The 22,699-nt window shown below is 31.7% G+C and overlaps 3 protein-coding genes across 3 annotated transcripts in view; all 3 read right to left on the minus strand.

The window, feature by feature from the left end:
- LOC149905296 (alkylglycerol monooxygenase-like) overlaps positions 1-22,464 on the minus strand; it is a 31,369-nt gene extending 8,905 nt beyond the window's left edge. Inside the window, exons 1-4 of the mRNA XM_090106347.1 lie at positions 22,304-22,464; positions 4,391-4,566; positions 1,685-1,812; positions 470-621 (exon numbers count right to left, since the gene is read on the minus strand). Coding sequence (XP_089962473.1) covers positions 470-621; positions 1,685-1,812; positions 4,391-4,549 — 439 coding nt within the window. The 5' untranslated portion in view covers positions 4,550-4,566; positions 22,304-22,464. The remainder of the gene's footprint in view (positions 1-469; positions 622-1,684; positions 1,813-4,390; positions 4,567-22,303) is intronic.
- Positions 15,208-16,566, minus strand: LOC149905297 (uncharacterized). Its single transcript, XM_090106563.1, has one exon. It carries the CDS (start codon positions 16,564-16,566, stop codon positions 15,208-15,210), a length of 1,359 nt encoding a protein of 452 aa, XP_089962689.1.
- On the minus strand, positions 17,007-18,476 carry LOC149905298 (uncharacterized). Its single transcript, XM_090106564.1, has one exon. The coding sequence runs from the start codon at positions 18,474-18,476 to the stop codon at positions 17,007-17,009; it is 1,470 nt and encodes a 489-aa protein (XP_089962690.1).
- Positions 22,465-22,699: the final 235 nt, after the last annotated feature.

Consider the following 22,699-nt stretch of genomic DNA (forward strand, 5'->3'; position numbering starts at 1 on the left):
CTCTTTTTGGGTCTATTTTAAATCAACCCAGGTGATTGATGCTAACTTCGTAGTTAAGCAATTACTGATTACTTATTTATTTAAAGTCTGTTATTGAGTAAATCATAAATTATTTAATAAAAAAGATATCCTCCAAAAATAGGTGTTAAGTAATACTAATGTTTCTTCGTTTTTATTGTAAAACTAGCGGTCCGCCCCGGCTTCGCCCGTGGTACATAATATATACGTTTTCTCTACTTAAGAACCATCCTCGTACTAATATAAAAAAGACGGAATAATATAAAAAAAGAATTATCGAAATCGGTTCAGCCATTCTCGAGTTATGCGCTTACCAACACATTTTGCGATTCATTTTTATATATGTATAAGATTATATCGACTAACACTATCTACTATATAAAGTGTTAATAAAACGTATGGATGAATAAAGATTTATATTTATTAGTTGTATCTAATATCATAATATTACCATGACAAGCTCTATGCATCCAATAATAGCAGAAATCGACTCCCAGGGCGGCAGCGTACCAGGTCAATGTGTTATCCCAGGGGAGGTCTACCAATCTGTAGTTTGTGTATATCCAAGTATATAAATAGGACTCAGCTCCCCGCCATATTAATCTGAAAAGCAAATATTGATTGTATAATCAATCACGGTAAATTAGAGTTATATTATCGTTTGTAGTTCAGGGAACTAGAATTGTGACTGTTATAAAGGTTTATCCATACTAATATTATAAATGCGAAAGTAACTCTGTCTGCCTGTCTGTTACTCAATCACGCCTTAACTTCTGAACCAATTTGCATGAAATTTGGTATAGAGATATTTTGATACCCGAGAAAGGACATAGGCTACTTTTTATCCCGGGAAATAGGATAGGTTTTATCCCGGAAATCCGACGGGAACGGGAACTACGCGGGTTTTTCTTTGACTGCGCGGGCGAAGCTGCGGGTGGAAAGCTAGTTATGGTATAAATTGAAGTGTTATCAAGAACTTCCGTTATACTTTTCTTAACAATAAGGAAAAAGTAATAGGATTTGCACTAAAAATCCATGTATTTAAAGGGGTCCTTAATAAAAATAGCTGACTCTGACATTCCAAAGTAATTGAAGTTAGAAGACTGCCGAAAGGAATAAATTGGGAATAAATTACACTGAAAAAGTTGTAGTTGTCATTTTATGATAGAGAGGTAAAAAATTCTAAAGTCACGAAGTTAAATGGTCTGTCAAATTGATCGATATTAGGAATTATGCTCAAAGTAAAACTTAAGGGGTTTTTAGTCTTGTTAGTGTCCTATGATTCCTTTACGAATATTTGCCGACGTCGTGGAAAATTCTACTAAAACCTGATAACATTTTCTGCAAATGAATGGAAGTTCTTTAATCAATTTGACTATACTTCTAAAACAAGGTAGCTATTTTGAGAAAATGACCAAGTTGCATTTTTCTTCTCACGGCCAATATAAAGCAAAGTGTACTATTTTTACTTTCATACTAATATGTAATGGAAAAGCTCAATCTTTTTTACTGTTTTCTAAACAGATTTCTAAAAAAGTTATGAATGGGTCAAGAAAGAGTTTATATAAGAAAGCACAGATAATTTTTCCACCAAAAAGGTTTTTTTTTCACAAAATTAGCTATAAATTACATACAATAAGTACCTATTAAATATATGTATATATACCTGCCACATTCTTGAAATATTCCATGTGATATACTCGTAACACCATCATTTAGTCGTATACCGCTTTTGCCTTCGAACCTTAACACAATGTGTTCAATAATCATAAATAGTATGAAATAGGGGAATGACTGAAACAAGAGAAAATTAACGAAATATTAGTTATTTTATTCTATGTAATTATTTTGCTAAAGAATTGGTTCTTTGCTTTAGATATTTCAAAGCTAGTGGTCTACTGAAAAAGACTGTTTATTTAAATACACGTCATAATTGATATAATAATATTATCTCTTAATATGTTAACTAAGGAAAACAAGTTCATAAATCATAACATTGCTGATCCCAAAATATTATAATATATGGCATAAGAATCAATTAAAGACGGTCTTGATTAATATCCAATGCTTGAGGGCTCACGAAAAAGAAAAGTTTTTAGGATTATTTAAATCAAAACCTTCCAAAGTTCCAGCCGAACTGATTGTTTAATGAAATCTGTAAAAAACTTTTCTATAAATTTAAAATATAGGACTTTCTGTCCAACCTCTAAAATTATATTTAAGGCAATAATTATTCTTCGATTCTATTAACTGAAATTAGAGTATTTCTTCATACTATTACTATAGTAACATTATATTTATTGGTTATAATATAAGGGTTGAAAATGCTTTACAAGTAAGTAAGTACGTATTATAAAGTCAATGAAAGTTAAAAAAAAAAAAACTGCATTCTAAGGAACCTTAAAAATACAATGGAAAATAATGACTTTATTTTATACAATGAAATAATACAAAACCATTTAGCGCGCCATATTTTCGCATATTTCGTGAACTCTACAATATACAAAAGATCACGTCCGTTACATATTTGACTATTAGCATTACAGCTAATTATAATTATAAACTAACTGTATTGGTATGTTGTAACATAATAATAAATTATTAATACTAACACAATGTAGTTTATAAGTCTCGTTACATGGTTACACCATAGTACATTGTTATGTTTGCCTAGGTCAATACGTAAATACTATTGTCCTATAGGTCAGTTAACGATGTGATTATAACAGTAACCGATATAATCTTGAAGATAATTATAGCAAAAAGTAATTTATGGGAAAGGCTTAAAGCAAGATTTCTAAAAACAAATAAGTCTCACGAGTAAATTTCTAAGGAAATCATTCGTACATTTTCCTTTGTTTTAAAGTGGTATGATTAATTAGGTCCTATTGTATTTATTTTAACATAGATTATGGAACAGGTCATTATTATAATTTATCTTTATAACAACGCAAATAAGGCCCAAATTCATAAAATTTTCTGTCTCACTTTGTTAGTATAGAACACAGATAATTAATCAAAAATATTCCATTCTCGCCGCTTTTGTATGTAAGGAGGTATAAGTGTTTCAAAAGAAACAATGGATCAAATATTTTCTATGACAAACAAATTATGGTTGTAATTTAATTAATTTATATGAATATGGCTTCATTTTATTATTCTCGGTCTTGATGCAATGTCAAATGTATACTCTATTAATCGACCTTTAAGTAAGATTAAAATATGTAGGTATTATTACCAATTATAATATATTAGATATTAAAATATCTAGTATTACTAATTATATATTAGAGCTTTATCAAAATATTAAAATTCATACTCATATTGCCTGTATTCTTTACACGGAGACACAAAGGAGATATGCATTTGCTTCTTGTACACAATTTTTGTTGATATACGTCTATCACAATACTATATAGACCGTGAGCAGTGGTGGCTCAGTGGTGAGACCACTCAGGGGTTCGATACCAGGCGAGCGCGCAGGAAATTAATTGCTTTTTCAATTTATCTGCGCATGTTGTAACATCACCACTGCTGCGAACGGTGAATCATCCATCCATCCATCGCGAGGAAACAGACATGCCTAAGAATCAAAAGTTCGACGACATGTGTCAATCTCCAACCTGCACTTGGCCAGCGTGGTGGATTATGGCCTGTACCCTCTGTACCCGAAAGTATATGGGCTGATGATGAGGATGATGATGATGAATACTAGACCAATTTATGATAAAAATTTCTTTAAATTTCTCAAAAATAAGAAAATATATTTTTTTTATTCTAATCATACATTATGCAATGTGTCTGATTCCAATTTAAATTGATTTTTAAATATAAACATTGAATTTAAGCGGCTTACAAAAGCAAAACAAGTTATTATTGACAAATTAAGCCTTGGAGCTAGTGCTGTCAAATTATATTGCGCCACTTTTAAATATGTTTTGTTGAGCAAAAAGTTTTGCGACATATCCTTTGTTATTGAATTTTAATTTACGAGGTGTTAATAATTTATATTTTTGATACACACGTTTAATATCTAGTTTGTGTAATGCGCAATATAGTTTTGTTTTTAAGTGTAGTAGTCTATTACATTTTTAAATCTATGGCGTACTTTGTGTTTACGTTTTATTTTTTGATAAATCAATTTATTTTTTATTAGAATTTTGAACAGAAATATCATAAACAATAACAATCATAAATCAAAATATTATTGATGTCAATAAATGTGTCTTTTTTAAACCTACGTAGGTACCTCAAGTAACGGATAGTTTTAGAGAATGTATTTTTTCGACAGGTACAAATTTTATTAATGTAAGTATTTGGCACTTATAACAAGCCGTTCTATCTAAGAGTAAGTACATTAAAAATATAATACCTGTCTAAAGAAATTTGGCACATCTTCAGGTTTTTCATACAAGGTCTCCTCCGGTGAATGCAGATAAAACATTCGCCCGACGCCCTTCAGATGTCCCATCAGCACATCCGAGAAATCCTTTCTTAAGGTTGCATTATTATATAGGATTTCCGCCGCCATTTTCAATATATTATTATCTGAAACAAAAAAGAATTAAATAAATATTTTAATATCAAATTAACACTATAAAATTTTAACTTAAAAGTTGCCTACTCAGGAGAGATTGTTCGAACAAAGTAATGATAAGAGTAGGCGTTAGGTTGTAAAGTGCATAAAAATCTGACCGTAGGCGAAATCATTTACTAACGATAAATTGAATAAAAGAAGCCCTTTAAATTCATTTACGAACGCCGGACGAAACGTATTAGGGTTATTATGCCTTAGTTTTTGCCCGCGACGTTCCACGCGTGATTTATTTCTACCCGAGTCTGATCTTTTCACATCCTATACCTAAGTATATGAATTCTATGATTCATAGAAATATAAAATTATTTTGATGATCCTTTTTCGTTCCTGAATACTTTACAGAAATAAGTTTCTGAATACCAATAAATTCCTGTTTTCATGGAAAATATGAAACAGCGGATATGAAATACTATGCATTAAAAACATAAGCAATTCTATATGTACATAAGTTAATATCCAGTAATTTTTAGAGGATCGAATAAGTAATATTTCTATATTTACAACAAAGTTTCATTTTGCACCTATTTTAACAGACAAAGTCAGAAGCCAGCACATGTCTTAGTATATCACGAACATTGACCTGAATTACTGAAACCCTACCGATTTATACTTGCATTGAGTAAATTAATAGGAATTCTAGATTATAAAAATAGCTTCTACAATACATGCAATGAATAATCTTTTTCATCGTAGAAACGTAGTAAAAGTATAAAGAAAAAATATCTTGTTATAAGTATATTCACTAACTCCATTTAATTTTCAGCCATTTATACCATATAATTAATCTTGAAATTTTTACTCACAAAAAGAAAATGCTTTTTATAGGCTTTATACTTCAGCATCATTCTTGCTCATTAAAATCATGAAACTTAAATTAATTATACTAATTTTCTTCTGATTAATTAACCTTATTTAATACAATTGTATTTTAGACTAATTCAAATATTTTTTTATAAGAGAGTAGCGATTTTAATTAGAAGAAAAATTTGGTGTATAATTTTGCAACAAGATAATTACAATGAAGATGAAATTTTCCATGGTTTTGTAAGTTGAATCTATTGTAATAGCATACAGAGGTAAATAAAATAGACCTAAATAAAAACTAGAATAGATAATTGGTAAAGATTTTATTTCGTTCAATCCCGGGTGATAATGAGCGAAGCCAGGTCAAGTGATTAGTATTTAATATAATACATTATGTTTTAATAGATATATTTAACTCAAGGACACAATCGAAGTGCAAACCATATTGGGTATATTATCATAATTAGTTTGCCTTATTTAAATACTATCAGTATGTTAATTTGGAACTGTGTTAATAAATGCAATTAAAAATGCATGAAATTTCTGGATCGCGGATCATGGCATTGGCAAATACTTAAATCAGCCTCAATAGTAAGTTGTGATTTTATACACTTCTCATTGTAACTGTAAAATTATTTTATTTCATACTCTTAAATCTTTATGTTAAATTTCAATGTTATACCTACTACTTGAAATAATATTTACCTTTTTTCATTTTTAAAATCAGTATTATTTTATTACGATTTTGTAAAGCGCGTCACACACGGTGAAAATACTATAATATTTTATGTTAAGATTCTCTAATATAAAATATTACAGTATCTTAAGGTATCCGGTATCAGCGTTCTGACCATCATTTTTATTTTTGTCATTGCGTACTAAGACCCCTGTAGAACCGCCATCCTGTTACAAATGACCCGAAACACTGACACAAAATTTCGGGTCATTTGTAACAGGATGGCGGTTCTACAGGGGTCTTAGTCTGAGACAGCAAACACTATTTTGTCATTAGATTAACTATATAAATTATTTAAGCCTTTCTCCTTATAACTATGTTGATGGCAAGGAAAATGGTGCTCTACATGATATTTAAAATTGATTTCTAATAATATTCATTTCTTCTTCATTAAATTTAAACGTTATCTACCAGTTGAAAATAGGTGCATATTATTTTTATCTATTGTGGTATAATAGGACAAGATTAATCACTATAGGAAAGATTTTGTAGATAGCATGATAACTGCCTGATATAAATAGTATATTACTTCGATACGATAAATGTAAAGTGTGACCTTTTGCCTCACTTTTACCACGTGTTAATTGCCATATTGTGTATCTGGTCATGTACCTTATTTTGAGGTCATGTTTATGGTTTATGAAATGTACTATAAGTAACATAATATAATTATTGCAAAATTTATTGGTTAGTTTAATTTGTTGTTGATTGTGCTGTTTTAAAATCAATCATGTATTTTAATGAAATTGTATATCTACTGAATTGTATAAAATTAAAAAATTTAAGTGTATTATTATCACATTATTTAAATAATATCAGTAATTATAGCAAGGATAGAGTCAAATTATGTCATGATTTTATAATAATTATAAAAAATTGTTATTATGGCTGATTTAAAAATATATTATGCTATGCATTGACCCAAAAATTACATCAATGTAAACGTTGAAAAAACCAGTCAAGGGCGAGTCGAAATTGGATACTAAGAATTCCATATTCTTAAATAGTTACATAACTGCATAACGTTCTCAAACGTACTATTTTTAAACTTATTATTTAGAATTACGTTTGTGAATTTCTGATAGTAATACCATATAGAAATACAAGATTTTAACGGATTTTAAACATGAATTACATATTTTTTATCCCGACGTTTCGCACAAGCGAGCGTGGTCACGGAGAAATCGCGTTTAAATTTTTATTTTTTTAAATGTATTTAATCAAAAACAAGTTATACTGATCTTTATATCTATACTAATATTATAAAGAGGAAAGGTTTGTATGTATGTATGTATGGTTTTCACGCATAAACTACTGGACCGATTTTGATGAAATTTGTCACAGACAATCTTTAGACCCTGAGAAAGAACATAGGCTACCTTTTATTGCGAAACATGTACCACGGGCGAAGCCGGGGCAGACCGCTAGTCTTAAATACATAATGAATTGATAATAATTATTGTATTGTTTAATTATTTTTATTTTATCAGCATATATTTATTATTAGAATTACTATACAATTTTCTCGTATTCACGTGATCGGATTTACAATAATTATCTTACTGGTATGATAATAGGTCATTGTATTCATTCCATCATCATATTCATCATATTTAACACATATCAGCCACACAACATGTTGAATAAAAAAATATTTCACAATTACTTGCATTAGTAGATTTTCCAATAACTTTTTTTGTAGAGATAATGTGGAGTATATCACGAAATCACACACATGTTAACACACACACGCACACGCATGCTCCCAACACACACACACACCTCTTGATATATTGAAATAGTCCTTCCAGAGCTACCAGTTTGTTTTTTGTACACTGCAATAAACCTCTGCCATATACGATAAATGTTTACGTCCCTGTTAGTTTTTTATTTATTTAACATGTACTTTTTAATTAGCTGTAGCGAAGTGACTGAATTGCTGGTTTTAAATTTTAATTCCCTCTGCATAATTGCAGTACATTATGCAGTGCGAGCTGCAGTTCAAATAATAACAGTCAAATAATAAAGTGAATATTTATAAAGTAAAAAGCAAATAAAAATAATAATGTAATCATTTATTTTGAATGAAGTATCGAGTTTCTATATTAGTTAAAGTGATTAAATTTATTTATAGGAACATGATTTATAAGTATCCATTGATTGTCAAAAACTCCTAGGCTGTATTTATCACACCCCAAGCCCAAACATTACAATTGTTTTGTAAAATAAACTACTCACAAAATAGGAAAATTTCATGAATTTAATTTAATGATACAATTATATACATTGTTTACTAGATAAGGCCATCTTTGTGCGTCTATTGTATCTATTATACAATAGATAAACAATATAATTGCATAATTATGTACTTTCCTCTTGTAAATTAACAATGAGAATAAAACGGGCAAACAAGAATCACACTTGAATTTATTGCGCGTGAAAGCATAACGTTATCATCATTACCATTGTTATGTATTCAATAATATTGATTTTATTAATACTAAATAATATTATATCTCTATTAAACGTAGGTACCTTAAAATTAACTGTATGTCTTTGTATTTTAAAAGGAATATAGCTTTGAGATCTTCTAGAATATCATAAGCTATGTAAACAAATGTAACAATATGTTAGGTAATTTTTACCTAATCACAAAAAATAATACAAAAAAGTGAGTTGTAAAAATACATTAAAATATCAAGACTACTGAAAACTACTAGTGTGTATGCATGTGTACGTCGCTTATTAAATTGATGAAAAGCAATTAAAATTTAATTTATTTTCATATTTCAATGACGATGCTTCGCTTTATAGTGTAACCGTAAAATTATGTTTAACATTTCAATTTTCAGCACTGAATGTAATTATTGAAACATGTTTTAAATATATTATGTTTATTCGAGTTTTAAGTTTTTTTTAATCCAGGGTTAATGTATCTATTATTGTAATAAGTTCTGTGATTGTATTTAATTTAAGCTAAGATTGTTTATATACGTATTATATACGTTCTAAAATACATAATCACCTAATTTCATCGTTCTATATCAATTTCCTTTTGAGATGATTCCCAATATATTTTAAGAATGTCAACACCTCCCAGGGTTGATTATGATTATTATAGGTTGTCACTTTATATCAGCCTTCATGTATAACTTCGTGTGTCGTGAACAAATAGTTAATTGAATTCACAATAATTATGTTTCTTGAATATAATGACAACTGTCTGTCTCTGGCATTTAAGAATGACCAAAATATGACTAAACCTTAAATCTTGAAGTCGAAGATCCCATTAAAAATGTGCTTGACATTGGCTTGACATTACACACACACACACTGACAAAAATATTAAACACATAAAAGACTCCTAAAAGTGATTTCCTATGAGGGTTTACCGTTATTATGTAGGTTTTGTCATTTGATTACAATAACCTATTTCGAGTCATTTTCATACATATTATATAAAAATTCTTTACTTTCAAAATATATTTAGAACCTAATAATATGTATAATGGTTGAAGATAAATGAGGGTTGTCAGTTTTCACAATCATGATTTTATTTGGACTTGATAAATATAAATGTTAATAGCCAACATCACTTTGCAAACATTGTAATAAATTTTCATAACAGATGATATAAGAAAAAAAAAAACAATATCGTAAGTAGGTATTCGTTTATCCGCTTGTGTATTAATTACACTAGATCCGGTAATATAAATGTAAATTCTCCAGTCATCTCAGGTGCCTATAACCTTTTATCGACGATCTAATGTTAACTAGACGTCGTAAATTGAAATCACCGCTATAAAAAAGTTGAAAATTGACAATTCTTATTCATTCTGTAACGACTCATAAAGTTAAAACAAATCGTGCTGTATATTGTTATGATATTATAGTTATAACATATTAGTGTCTTTCCACGATTGCACTATATAAAATATAAATGTATGTCATTATTGAAGAAAGAGATAATAGTATAATGCGACTTTGTTTTCTTATCAGCTGTAGTCCTTGAATTTTATACTTAGCTGTGCTATTATTGCACTCATGTAGGGAAATGTACCAAGATGTACATATATTATCAGACCCCCGACCGATAATTTATTCATTATTAATGTTATAATGTAAACGTTGTTTGTGACAGTTTATTAAATTTAAATAGATTGTTTACTTCTACTCGTAAAGTTAAACGGAGCGTATTACGAGATACATACACGAGTGACGAGATGGTAATTAATGTACCACCAAGACATCAATAAATTGTTGCATACGATATGCAGATATCAGTATAAAGCAGTAAGACTGAATAAGATAGCGGTTTACATGTAAACATTGAGTCCAGAAGATATGTTTTAATTTTATGTCAAGGTTTTAAAATTCATAAGAACTACTAATATTTTTAGAGTGAAATATTGTTTATACTATTGTAATAAGTTGTCGCCAGGGCCAATGTTGAATTATAATATCATGCTAAATTCAAAACAACGACTCGAAAATGATTAGCAAAAATTTACAATTAAGCAGCATCCTCTTACAATGGAACATTCTTCACTCTAAACAAGTCGAGCTAGTTCTTACAAGCTTTTCTTAAAAACCTTGAGCTAATAATAAAACCATTATTTATCGTTTATATCGATATACTGAGGAAATTAATGATTAAGGTAAGATTTCAGTGACAAGTCGAGTGAAAGTAATTGCGAAACCGGTGTCATTAGTCGACGGCGCAATAGACGTGGAAATGCAGGGAGGTTAGTGTAATGTAAGAAGTATTATATATAATTATTATTAATTTATAATGTAATATTCAAGAAATTTCCTTGAGTATAGTTTGCTAGATGCATTATGTTTGTCGTTTGCAATGGTTTCAGAGATAAGTTATTCCGTTTGGTCCTTCCTCTCTGATTACTAAGGATTAGTTACTAAGCAATAGTGATCGGAAATTCATTTACATATTTAATTGAAAGGCTTTGCGATGTCAATTGGCACAGGCAAAGGCCAAGCTCGTATGGAAACTCACATTATTTACTACGGTACAGGTAAAATAAGGACTCACTGTCATACTTTACTATTGTAAAAAGCTCAGATAATAATTATAACATTACGAGTGATTCTTCTTCTCCATAGATACTGCTTTCCGAATCGGTGGTAAATAAATAATAAATAAATAAATAAATAAATATTATAGGACATTATTACACAAATCGACCTAGTCCCACAGTAAGCTCAAAGGCTTGTGTTGTGGGTACTAGGCGACGATAAATATAATATTATAAATACATATATAGATAATAACACCCAGACCCAAGAACAAATAATTGAGTTCATCACACAAATATTTGCCCTGACCGGGGATCGAACCCGGGACCGTCGGCTCAGTAGGCAGTTGCTTTACCACTGCGCCAACCGCGTCGTCAAATGTTAAAAATACTATGTAATGACGATTCGAAAGTGCTACTAAATAGTAGTCTAATTGAATAAATGAATGTTTGAGTTTGAGTTTGAGTTTGAGTGTAATATGCTCGCCAAATCGTTTAGAATAAATCGAAGGGCGGGAATTACTAGCCATGTCACGGTCATAAGACCGAGTTAATATATTACTATATGGACAGGTAAAATGTTTATTATTTTCCACTAACTCGATTCACAATCTTGCCTTTCTAAACGCGGCTTCAATGTAGCACATACGCGTAACGCAAGCACAAAATGTTCCTACGTACATTAACCTGTACCTGTAATACATATTAAGAAAGAAAGAAAGAAAGAAAGAAAAAACATTTATTTCTAGGAAAAGGTACACACACAAGAAGAAAACACAAAAAAAAAGAAGAAAGAAAGTACGATACATAATAAAATTAGACATAAATTAGACGCCATGTTTGTTGAAAATCTGGTACTGTGTGTGCACTGCATTTCCAGAAAAGGGTCTTGACTCAGCTTTCTGCCATAATCGCAGCAAGCTGCGACTACAGCGCTGGTATTCTGTCAAGACCGAATGGAGGGTGTGCTTTCGACTTTCCACTGATTTGCTACACAAAAATAAATATTAAATAGATTTAACTAATACAAATAATAGATATTAATAAATAAATAAATATGAATATGAATTTAAATGATAAGAGATGCGGTGTTGATTGGTTGATTGGTGCTTTAAATACTATGCAGTAACTACTGTTCTGCCAGAAGTAGATGTTTTAACTTTTGTTTAAAAGTGATATTAGTATTAACCTGTAATCTAATCTAATCTATTTAATCTAATCTTATTAACATATAAAATTTCTCGTGTCACAACGTTCGTTCCTATACTCCTCCGAAACGGCTTGACCGATTCTCATGAAATTTTTGTGCATATCGGGTAGGTATGAAAACCGGACATTTTTCATAATCCTAAAGTCCTAAGTGATAAGAGTCAGAACGTTTGCCGGGACAGCTAGTAGTTATATTATATGTGTCTATATCATCTAATTAGCATAAAGAGTCGTAAGATTACGATTGATCTAAATATTATGCCAACTGATAGTTACAATGTATTAAGGTACTTCAAAGGTCAATAAGGAAGTAGGAAATACGCTAGTGCATTGGAATAAAACAAACTATTTGACAAAATAATCTCGTAACGGAGATGTGAGTAGTTTTAATTCGTAAGATAACACGTTCAAGGCTACATTGCTGCTGGGTAAGATAAATGTTTTTAAAAGTTTATCTTTATAAAAATACGACAGATAATGGAGTACTTAATTACATGTACTGAAGTGTTTAAAACTAAATTAAAATTCTTATCGAAATACTTATTTAAGAATCTAAAAGTTGTAGTTTGTATACAGCTTATTTGCTTTGACTAAGATTTTTAATTACTTTAGACGTATTATTTTTACAATAGCAATTATTAATAATAGTATATATCCTGCCATTTTAATTAATCTTTCTTCTAAATAGATATGCTTCAAAAGACAGACGAGAATAGATATTAATAGCAAGCTTTGAATAGAAGAAATTGTTCTTATGCTTTAATTAATATTACAAGCGCTGTATCTTTTACATTTTTCTTTTGAAATTTCCATCTTGTTAATTAGGTGAATACTCGATTATTACTTTTAAAATGTTTTATTATACATTTTTTAAGAAACATTATTAAATTGGTTAAATGAATTAATGTTCATAAAATTTATTAATACATACTTATAGGTTATAAATAGGTCGATGCTAATGCATTTAAGAATGTGTACTCTGTTTTTTATTATACATACCTACGTATTGTATCTTCTTTAAAACTATAAATAGTACAAAATAAGAGCTCAGAACACAAACAAATTTAGATGCTACTTCTATGTTTGTTTCCGAGTTATTTAATTTTAATTTTAAAAACAATGATTCAAAGCTCGTTTTCCTTTGTCAACACAATCTTGTTTATATTCAGGTACAATACTGGTAGTAAACATCAATGAAGTCAGTTTTAAATGATCTTTTCAAATGTTGTAAACAAATTACTATTTAATTATTCATATATGCACGCATATTTTAAAATAAGTATTGTTATAGGTTACGGATAGTAAGTACTTTATCAACATGCTTTTGTTATAGATACTGTTTTTATTTCCTGTAGACATTGGCACATATATGAGTGCACGTGAGTAATAAATATACCTAATGATTATTTATCTTCTCAGTGCAGTTTTTTTCTCTCTATTTAATACGATTTAAATTTAAAAACGAAAGACTATCTTACATTACATTTGATATGAAATAATTTTTCGCGTCAAAAACTTTCGTACAAACTATAAATTATTTTGACAGCTATTGCTCAAACTGCGGTTTGACCCTTACGATCTCTACTCAGGGGAAAATAAAATAAAGAAATTTGATCATGACAAAATTTATATGTATTTGTATGGGGAACTATCGGAACTTAACATTAAAATCATATTCGTTAGGTACAGCAAAAAAACTGCTCATCTAAAGTTTGGAATGTAAATAACTAAAAAAAAAAACAATACAGTAGTGCGCAATATAGTATCTAGTGATTTTGTAGTTCAATAATACATTTATCAGCTGTTACAGGCTGCCCCAGCAGACGTTGTTCTGCCCTATTGCCCTTTTTTCGAGTTTTCTCTCTATGAGAACCTTCCTCATTCATGACTTAAAAAATTCGCCGAATTAGTAAAATATATAATATATTATTCTATAAAGTTTTATTACCTATATGTATCTACAGATTATCAGGTTACATGTCATTGTTATTGGTATTTAGATATACAAAAATAAAATATACTTTATATCAAATGTTTTGGATATATCGTACAATCGACCTATCACTTCTTTAAACAAATTCATTTTTTATATTGAAGTTAGCCGCCAAAGATTATATAAAATAAGTCGTCTTTTCTAAACAAAAATACGAGATAATTTTATCTAAACTTATAGGTATTATTATAACTAAAGTAGTGTAGAATCGCACCAAGCCGAAATAGCGGGTGGCTTCTACTACATTAGGGAAAATTACGTTAACACAAAATCGATGTTCGGAATATAGTGAGCAGCAAAAACAATGCACCACGTACCTTGGAGATGCTGCAGCACTCGATGAATTTGCGCCCAATCATCCGATGCGTTTCACGTGTTTCAATGGCCGCCGCGCGCGCACACAGCAGAGGAGCGGCTCGATCGAATGCGGAAGTACAAGTGGCGACCACAGATTAAGGTCTCGACTGTCGTGGTGCATGACAGTTGCAAAATAATTTGACAACCTTTGTTTGCATACTCTGTGCCAAACATCGATAATAGACACCACGATCAATTACACGGTAACGAAACATCCCGCCCACCAAAATGCCTATGGTATTTTCTGGTCAGACGATAAATAGAACATAATGGGAACGAGAACGATAAGAATGATCCGCATAATTATTGATGATACTTATTGATTACGATAAAAACTAGTTACCTAACTAATTGATTCTGTATAACACGATAGATGTTACACAGACACGATATCTTATTGCTAACGATAACTTAATGCCTAGATACCTTACGATACTAAAAGAAAGATAAACGATTTAAGCTAGTCCTCGATTGGTAGAGGGCATAACTTAACCAACGGTCTTTGAATTATATGATTTTTCGCTGTTTTAACTACTGCAATCCGAGCTACACCATCAGAACCGGGTAAAAGATCCACTACTCTGGCAAGAGACCATTGTAGTGGCGCACGATTTTCATCCTTAATTATCACCATTGAGCCTATCTGAAGCGGTTTAGAATCCTTAGTCCATTTGGCGCGTTGTGTTAGTGAGTTAAGATACTCGTGTTTCCATTTGGACCAAAAACTCTGGTGAAATGATTGTAACAACTGCCACCGATGAAGCCGACTTATATTAACATTTGATAGATCTTCATCAGGGACAGCTGTCAAAGGCTCTAAGGTAAGGAAATGGCCTGGATGCAAGTAGCTACGATGAATGTTGTCGATAATTAAAAACGTTAATGGATGATCAGACGGTAGAAAGGCTGGATGCCTTTGTTCGTATTCTAAACCTGCGCGTGAAATTCTACCGCCCACCCTGAGAATACCTAATCGATCGATAAATGGATTGAGTTTTCGAAAAGGTTTCGATAAAGGTTTGTTCGATTTAAGACTAGCAATTTCGTTCGAAAAGACTTGACTCTGTACATGTTTAACGATTTTTAATAATGCGTTATGTCTTTCAACGTTATTAATGAAATTATTACGATTAGCTTGAGCTGGGTTTTTAGAGTTGTTGATAAAACGATATACAAATGCCAAAATGTTAACGATTGTTTGAAATGTTGAATAACGATTAAGTAAAGATTCAATTATTGTTGGTTCGATTGGAGCTCTCTCTTCAGCGGAAAGAGCTACCTTCCGTTGCTCCTTCTCCATAACGACATTCTCCTTATTTGATGTGACAACAGCTGTATCCGTAGGCCAAGTATCACTACCTTGGGTTAACCAGCACGGTCCCGCCCACCATAAGGCATTGTGCACAAGCTCACTCGGAAATAAACCTCGTGAACACAAATCAGCAGGATTATCACCTGAGGATACATGATGCCACCAGTCTGTAGGGGTGATATCCTGTATGTGACTGACACGATTCGCGACAAATGTTGTCCAACGCGAAGAATGAGAACGCAGCCAAGACAAAACGATAGTTGAGTCAGACCACAAATATACAGAATCAATATGAATACGAGAAAGATACGTATCTTTTACAAATTTGTAAAGATCTGATAGAAGAACTGCAGCACAGAGCTCGAGTCGTGGTAACGATGTATGTTTAAGGGGTGCAACTCGAGCCTTAGAGCAAACGAAGAAAACATGAATATTACCAACAGCATCTGTAACACGTAAATAGATGACAGCTCCGTATGCAAGGGTAGAACTGTCACAAAAACCCATGTAGCTCATACGATACAGCATCCGTGCAGGTAAGTTGCCGAGGAATCAGAAGTTCACTCAAAAGATTAAGTTGAGTGCGATGTTTGTTCCATGTATTGATGATCTCGTTAGGCGGCGTTTGGTCCCATCCAACGCCGAGAATCCACAACTTCTGAATTAAACATTTTGATTGAATTGTGATGGGAGATAAAAAACCTAACGGATCGAAAACCCTAGCGAGTTCACTAAGAATTGAACGCTTAGTACATGGCCGATAAGTAGATTCAATTTCGAAAACGAACGTATCTGTGGATGGATTCCATTTAAGACCTAATACCTTAAGAATTTGATTATCAGAATTGTCTAACGATACGGATCCAGTCAAACAACTATCACTGGGTAGATCAGACAATAACTGCGGTTTATTACTAGCCCACTTCCTAAGTTCAAACTGTCCACACTTAAAAGTTAATAATCTGCGACTTTGCTTCCTGAGCGACCTCTAACGATGAAAATCCGGTTGTGACGTCATCACAATAAACATCAGACAGTAGCACTCGTTTTGCGAGTGGATAAGAATCTCCCTCATCTTCAGCAAGCTGTCGAAGAGTACGGCAAGCGAGAAACGGAGACGAAGCTAATCCATATGTGACTGTATTTAAACGATATTCTAAGAGGGGCTCATCAGGAGAACTCCTCCAGAAAATGCGTTGGTAATCACGATGTTCTTGCGCTACTACAATCTGTCTAAACATTTGACGAGCATCAGCCATGAAGACGACGTTGTGTTCCCTAAAGCGTAAAAGTAGATTTAAAATATTCGGTTGTAGCTTTGGGCCGATAAGTTGTGTGTCATTCAGTGACTTAGAATGCATATCCTTCGCAGAAGCGTCGAATACAACGCGGAGGCGTGTGGTCGCAGAGTCAGGGCGTAGAACGCAATGATGAGGTATGTAATATTTTCCTGTACCAACTTGTGCTGCAGGAACCACTGTCATGTGACCACTTTCGATGTAATCAGACATAAAGTCGACATATTGCGATTTTAACAAAGCGTCACGTGACAACCTACGTTCGATAGCATAGAACCTACGCAGAGCAACTTCGCGAGAGCCCTCAAATGTAGGTTCTGAATTATTCTTAAATGGAATACGAACAATATAACGCCCAGATTCATCACGTGTGTGTTCTTCAACGAATTTACGTTCGCATAATAACTCATCTGGAGTTAGCATTGAAGTTTGCGGTACTGAATCTAATTCCCAAAAACGATGAACCAATGAATCCAAATCATTATCGATTACAGGCAACGTCTGCAACAGACTACTACATGAAATATTAGTTTTACCTAGAAGTAGCCAACCAAAGATTGAATTAAACGCGGTAGGTTGGTTGACACCTCCCTTGATATGTTGATTAAGAACAGAGTCAGCGAATACATCAGCAGCAAGCAAAATGTCAATGGGACCAGGTATATCGAAACCAGGGTCCGCTAACGGCAACGATTTAATATGGGACCAACTTGATGAATTAAGTTGAGCGATAGGTTGATCGCCACATATTTTAGATATGACGTGCATATCCAAGTTAAATAGAATTCGACCGTTAGTGCCGATAGAACAAGTGACGTCACCGATAATAGGTGCATCCGCTTCCCCTATGCCACAAATTGCCGCGGTTGTTGAAGCCGGCGTTAAATTTAAAAGTTTTACTGCTGATTCCGTTATGAAATTGCTCTGACTGCCCGTATCAAACAGGGCACGAAACGATTGCATATTACCTGAAGCATCCTTAACCTGAACGATAGCTGTGGCTAACAGCACTGTATGATTCGTATGTGACCTTGACACCAGCGACGACCCGATTTGATTTGATTCGATCTTAGTGTTATGATCGCGATGGAGTAAGGTGTGATGTTTACGCTTACACATACGACACGAAAAAATAGATTTACAATTTTTTAATTGATGTGATGGCTTCAGGCAATTAAAGCACCAATTGTTTTGAGTGGCAATAGCCATACGATCGTCAATCGATTTACTAATAAAATCTTGACAAGAAAAAATAGAATGCGACTTATGGCAATACGCGCAGCTACTTGAATAAACTTTAGACTTATCGTTCGAATTACATCTATTGTTCATAGCAACAAGTGCATTTGAATTGAAACGTTTCGTTGATTGATTTTGAGTAGTCGAAGGCTTTAAAGATTTGTTCACACCAGAAAAATGTGTATCTCGTAATAAGGCTTCGCATTTGGAACGCAAAAAACCCTTTAATTGATCATAAGACGGCAACTCCACGTTAGAATATTTCTCCTCAAAATCGCGGCGTAAGTTCTTGTCTAATTTTGATAAAATATGGTAAACTAAAACAAAATCCCAACGATCTATCGGTAAGTCAATAGATTTTAAAATATTTAAATTTTCATCGAATAAGTCGAGTGACTTTTGAAACTCAGTTGCGTTGTTATGCATGAAGTTAGTGTTTAAAATATCTTGCCAACAAGTAAAAGCTAATGTTCGTTTACATTTATAGCGATTAATAAGAGCTTCATACGCGTCGCGATAATATTCGTGAGTCATAGGGAACGCCTTAACCACCGATAACGCATCCCCGCTAAGAGAAGAAATTAAATAATGAAACCTTTCCGTGTCCGAAATTGACGTTGAGTTATGAATTAAAGAATTAAACGTATCATAAAACACAGGCCACTGCTTGATATCGCCCGAAAAATGTGGCAATGTAATTTTAGGTAAACGGATATTCGATGAATTGATGTTCGAGTTAATCGAATTATTTGTATCATGTTTAGTTAAACTAATATAAATAGACTGTATCTGAAAATATAATTCATCGAATTGTTCCTCAATTTCAGTTTCATTATCCGCGTCGTCCGACAGATCGAGTATATTAAAATGAGCATTTTCGAAATTTGAAACGATTTGTTTAATTTCCTGATGATACGATAAAAATAGGTCGTATTGTGAACGATCACTCAAAGCTGCATTACCTATTTCTAACGCCTTCGATAATCTTTTAAGCGCTATAGTACGTTTTCTACGCAATGTCGATAAGTCCTTAGTCGTATAATATTCATCCACCGATTTAGATTTTAATTTTTTCAAAGAACCTAACTTCCGAGTTGAATGTTTAGTTAATAAAGACATCTTATTAAATTTAAATTTATATATCGAATAAACAAAATGTAAAAGCGTTTAAACACAAACAATTAAATAACAAAGTTAATCTTCGATGTAATTTTTCAAACAATGAAATAAAATGAAACAATGAAATTATTGTTTCACCTTTACGCATATGAAGTTAAGGATGAAAATCGCATGAAACGGTAATGTGAATGAATACAGATTAAAACTTACAATAACAAGTTAAAGTGATGATGCGCTGCGCGAGCCGCTGGAATGTTCGACGTACGAATAATTGTCAATTTACCCCCGAGTTTTAATATAAAATGAAATTATTTTATATTACGATTTAAACTAATATTACGTTTTAATATTAGTTATGTAGTTAGGATAAACTGTAACGTGAATGAATTATGTTTTGGAATGTGAAATTACTATAGGCCTGTGTAAAATTAAGCACCGATGAGATATGTGATTGCTTAACTAGTTCCTACAATAATTAAACGCTTTGACTTGTACTTCTGAATATGTATTAAGTTTTAGAATATGAAATTGTTTTAAGCCGGTTGAATTTAAGCACCGATAAAATAAGTGTTTGCTTAAATAGATCTTATAACAACTTCCTACTTTGTTAAACAAAGAACCTAATACGAACGGAATTGAATTTGATTTTAGATTATGAATTACGTGTGACCAGTAATACCATAAGCTTTTGAATATGATAATTGATACGCAAATTCCCTGGTTTCGGCACCAGAAATAATGTAGAATCGCACCAAGCCGAAATAGCGGGTGGCTTCTACTACATTAGGGAAAATTACGTTAACACAAAATCGATGTTCGGAATATAGTGAGCAGCAAAAACAATGCACCACGTACCTTGGAGATGCTGCAGCACTCGATGAATTTGCGCCCAATCATCCGATGCGTTTCACGTGTTTCAATGGCCGCCGCGCGCGCACACAGCAGAGGAGCGGCTCGATCGAATGCGGAAGTACAAGTGGCGACCACAGATTAAGGTCTCGACTGTCGTGGTGCATGACAGTTGCAAAATAATTTGACAACCTTTGTTTGCATACTCTGTGCCAAACATCGATAATAGACACCACGATCAATTACACGGTAACGAAACAAGTAGTGTTATCTATATTCAATTTGATTTTTTTATATATAAAACTAGCTTACCGCCCGATGCTTCGCCCGCTTTGTCTAAAATCTAATAAATTGTATACTAAAACCTTCCTCTTGAATCACTCTATCTATAAAAAAAACCGCATCAAAATCGGTTGCGTAGTTTTAAAGATTTAAGCATACAAAGGGACATCGGGACAGAGAAAGCGACTTTGTTTTACTATGTAGTGATATCAATATTATAGGTACTACATATATTATTATTTATTAAATAAATACGAAAGGAATCCTTGTGAGATCGTCGAACTTTGCTCTTGAACATAAATATTCATTACTGTATCTATTATTGGAGCAATATTCATATTTCTGGGCTGTTCCAGTACGACCTTTGATTTATTTAAATATCTTTTATTCCCACTTCATATGTTATAGGTACAGGATAGCAGGAGTCAGTCACGTAAATTTTAAAGTCAGTTCCCTATATTACTTGCTCTGTGGTCAGTTCCTATTCTATAATAGTAGCGTCTGCGTAAAAAGTAAATATAGTTGAATAAAATTATTCCTACCCCAATAGTGAAGCTGATTAAAATATAATAATAGGAGAAAATAATCGATAGGTCAATCAATCAATGGAATGTTATTATTAATATAGAATTGGGTAAATTTAAAAGGAAAGTATCTTTAACAAGTTTTGATTTTGTGCCTAAAAATAATATTGTTAGTTAACTTTATTTACTAATGTATGTTAATCAAGAAGTTACTTTATTATTTTAATTAAAACTAAATAAACAATTTACAATAAAAACATAATTTGGTAATTTTCATAAATACCTACATAGTTCAAAACAATTTATTCTAATTTAGCAAAGGCTCTAGGCTTTGGGAATTTCGTAATTAAATATGAAGGTACATAATGATGAGATTCCAAAAGTTATTGAGTTAATCTGAATTATTCATTAAAATTTTAATCATCATAATTGCTCACGTAAAACCTTAATTATTATTTCAGTTATTGTGTTATTTATTTTTATTTACGACATCCACAAGCATTAATTAAGTACTTTAATGATTGTAAATCATATTTCTTATTTATAACTAAACAAACGACCTATTTATTGTGTTCCTGAAGGAATTGTGTTAATAGATTGATATATAATAAATAGACAACTAATTTATTACCTAAATATATAAATTAATTAAAAATGAATAAGAATTATATATAAATTAATTAAATAAGATATACATTTCGATTCTAAAAGTACGTTTTTGTTGTGATAACGATGAAAATACCTGTTATCAATAAAATTTAATTGTTTTTGCTGGAATCTTCTTATAATATCAGGCACTTCAGTTTTTGTATAAAATAAACTTATAGTATATTTAAAAAAATTAATATAATCTCCGTACCTACGTACTGACACTAAGAAAAATAATAATACAAAAATAAATAAACAACGGACTATCTAATTTCATCTACTTACATATTTGAAGTCTCTAAAATAAGGTTATTCACATTATCACAAAACGCGCGAATATACAACTGTTTAGTACATTCAATGTCCCAGAAGATAAATATCGTAAAGCGCAATCGATCTGCGCACACGCACGCTCCGAGACCGCGCTAACTTCAGAATGTAGATAATATACAGCGCTGGTTCTATTTGTATACACTGCCGGCAAAGCAAAGCCTAAGCGATTATTATAGGTCAAATGATAAAAATACTGTTTTTTTACTCCGTACTTTAAAGATACCGCTGCCAAAAATATCCTCTAAAACAGGATATTTTGACAGTTGATTTATTGTGTTTTGATCACTTATGTAAGTGATTAATTTAAATTATTCGTTGATTGAGTACTTGTTTGAAAAGATAAAATTT

This window comes from Colias eurytheme, chromosome 10 (assembly GCF_061535395.1).
Source record: "Colias eurytheme isolate Ceu_HAF_F1 chromosome 10, ilColEury1 Martin Lab GWU primary, whole genome shotgun sequence".
In the NCBI taxonomy this organism is placed as follows: domain Eukaryota; kingdom Metazoa; phylum Arthropoda; class Insecta; order Lepidoptera; family Pieridae; genus Colias; species Colias eurytheme.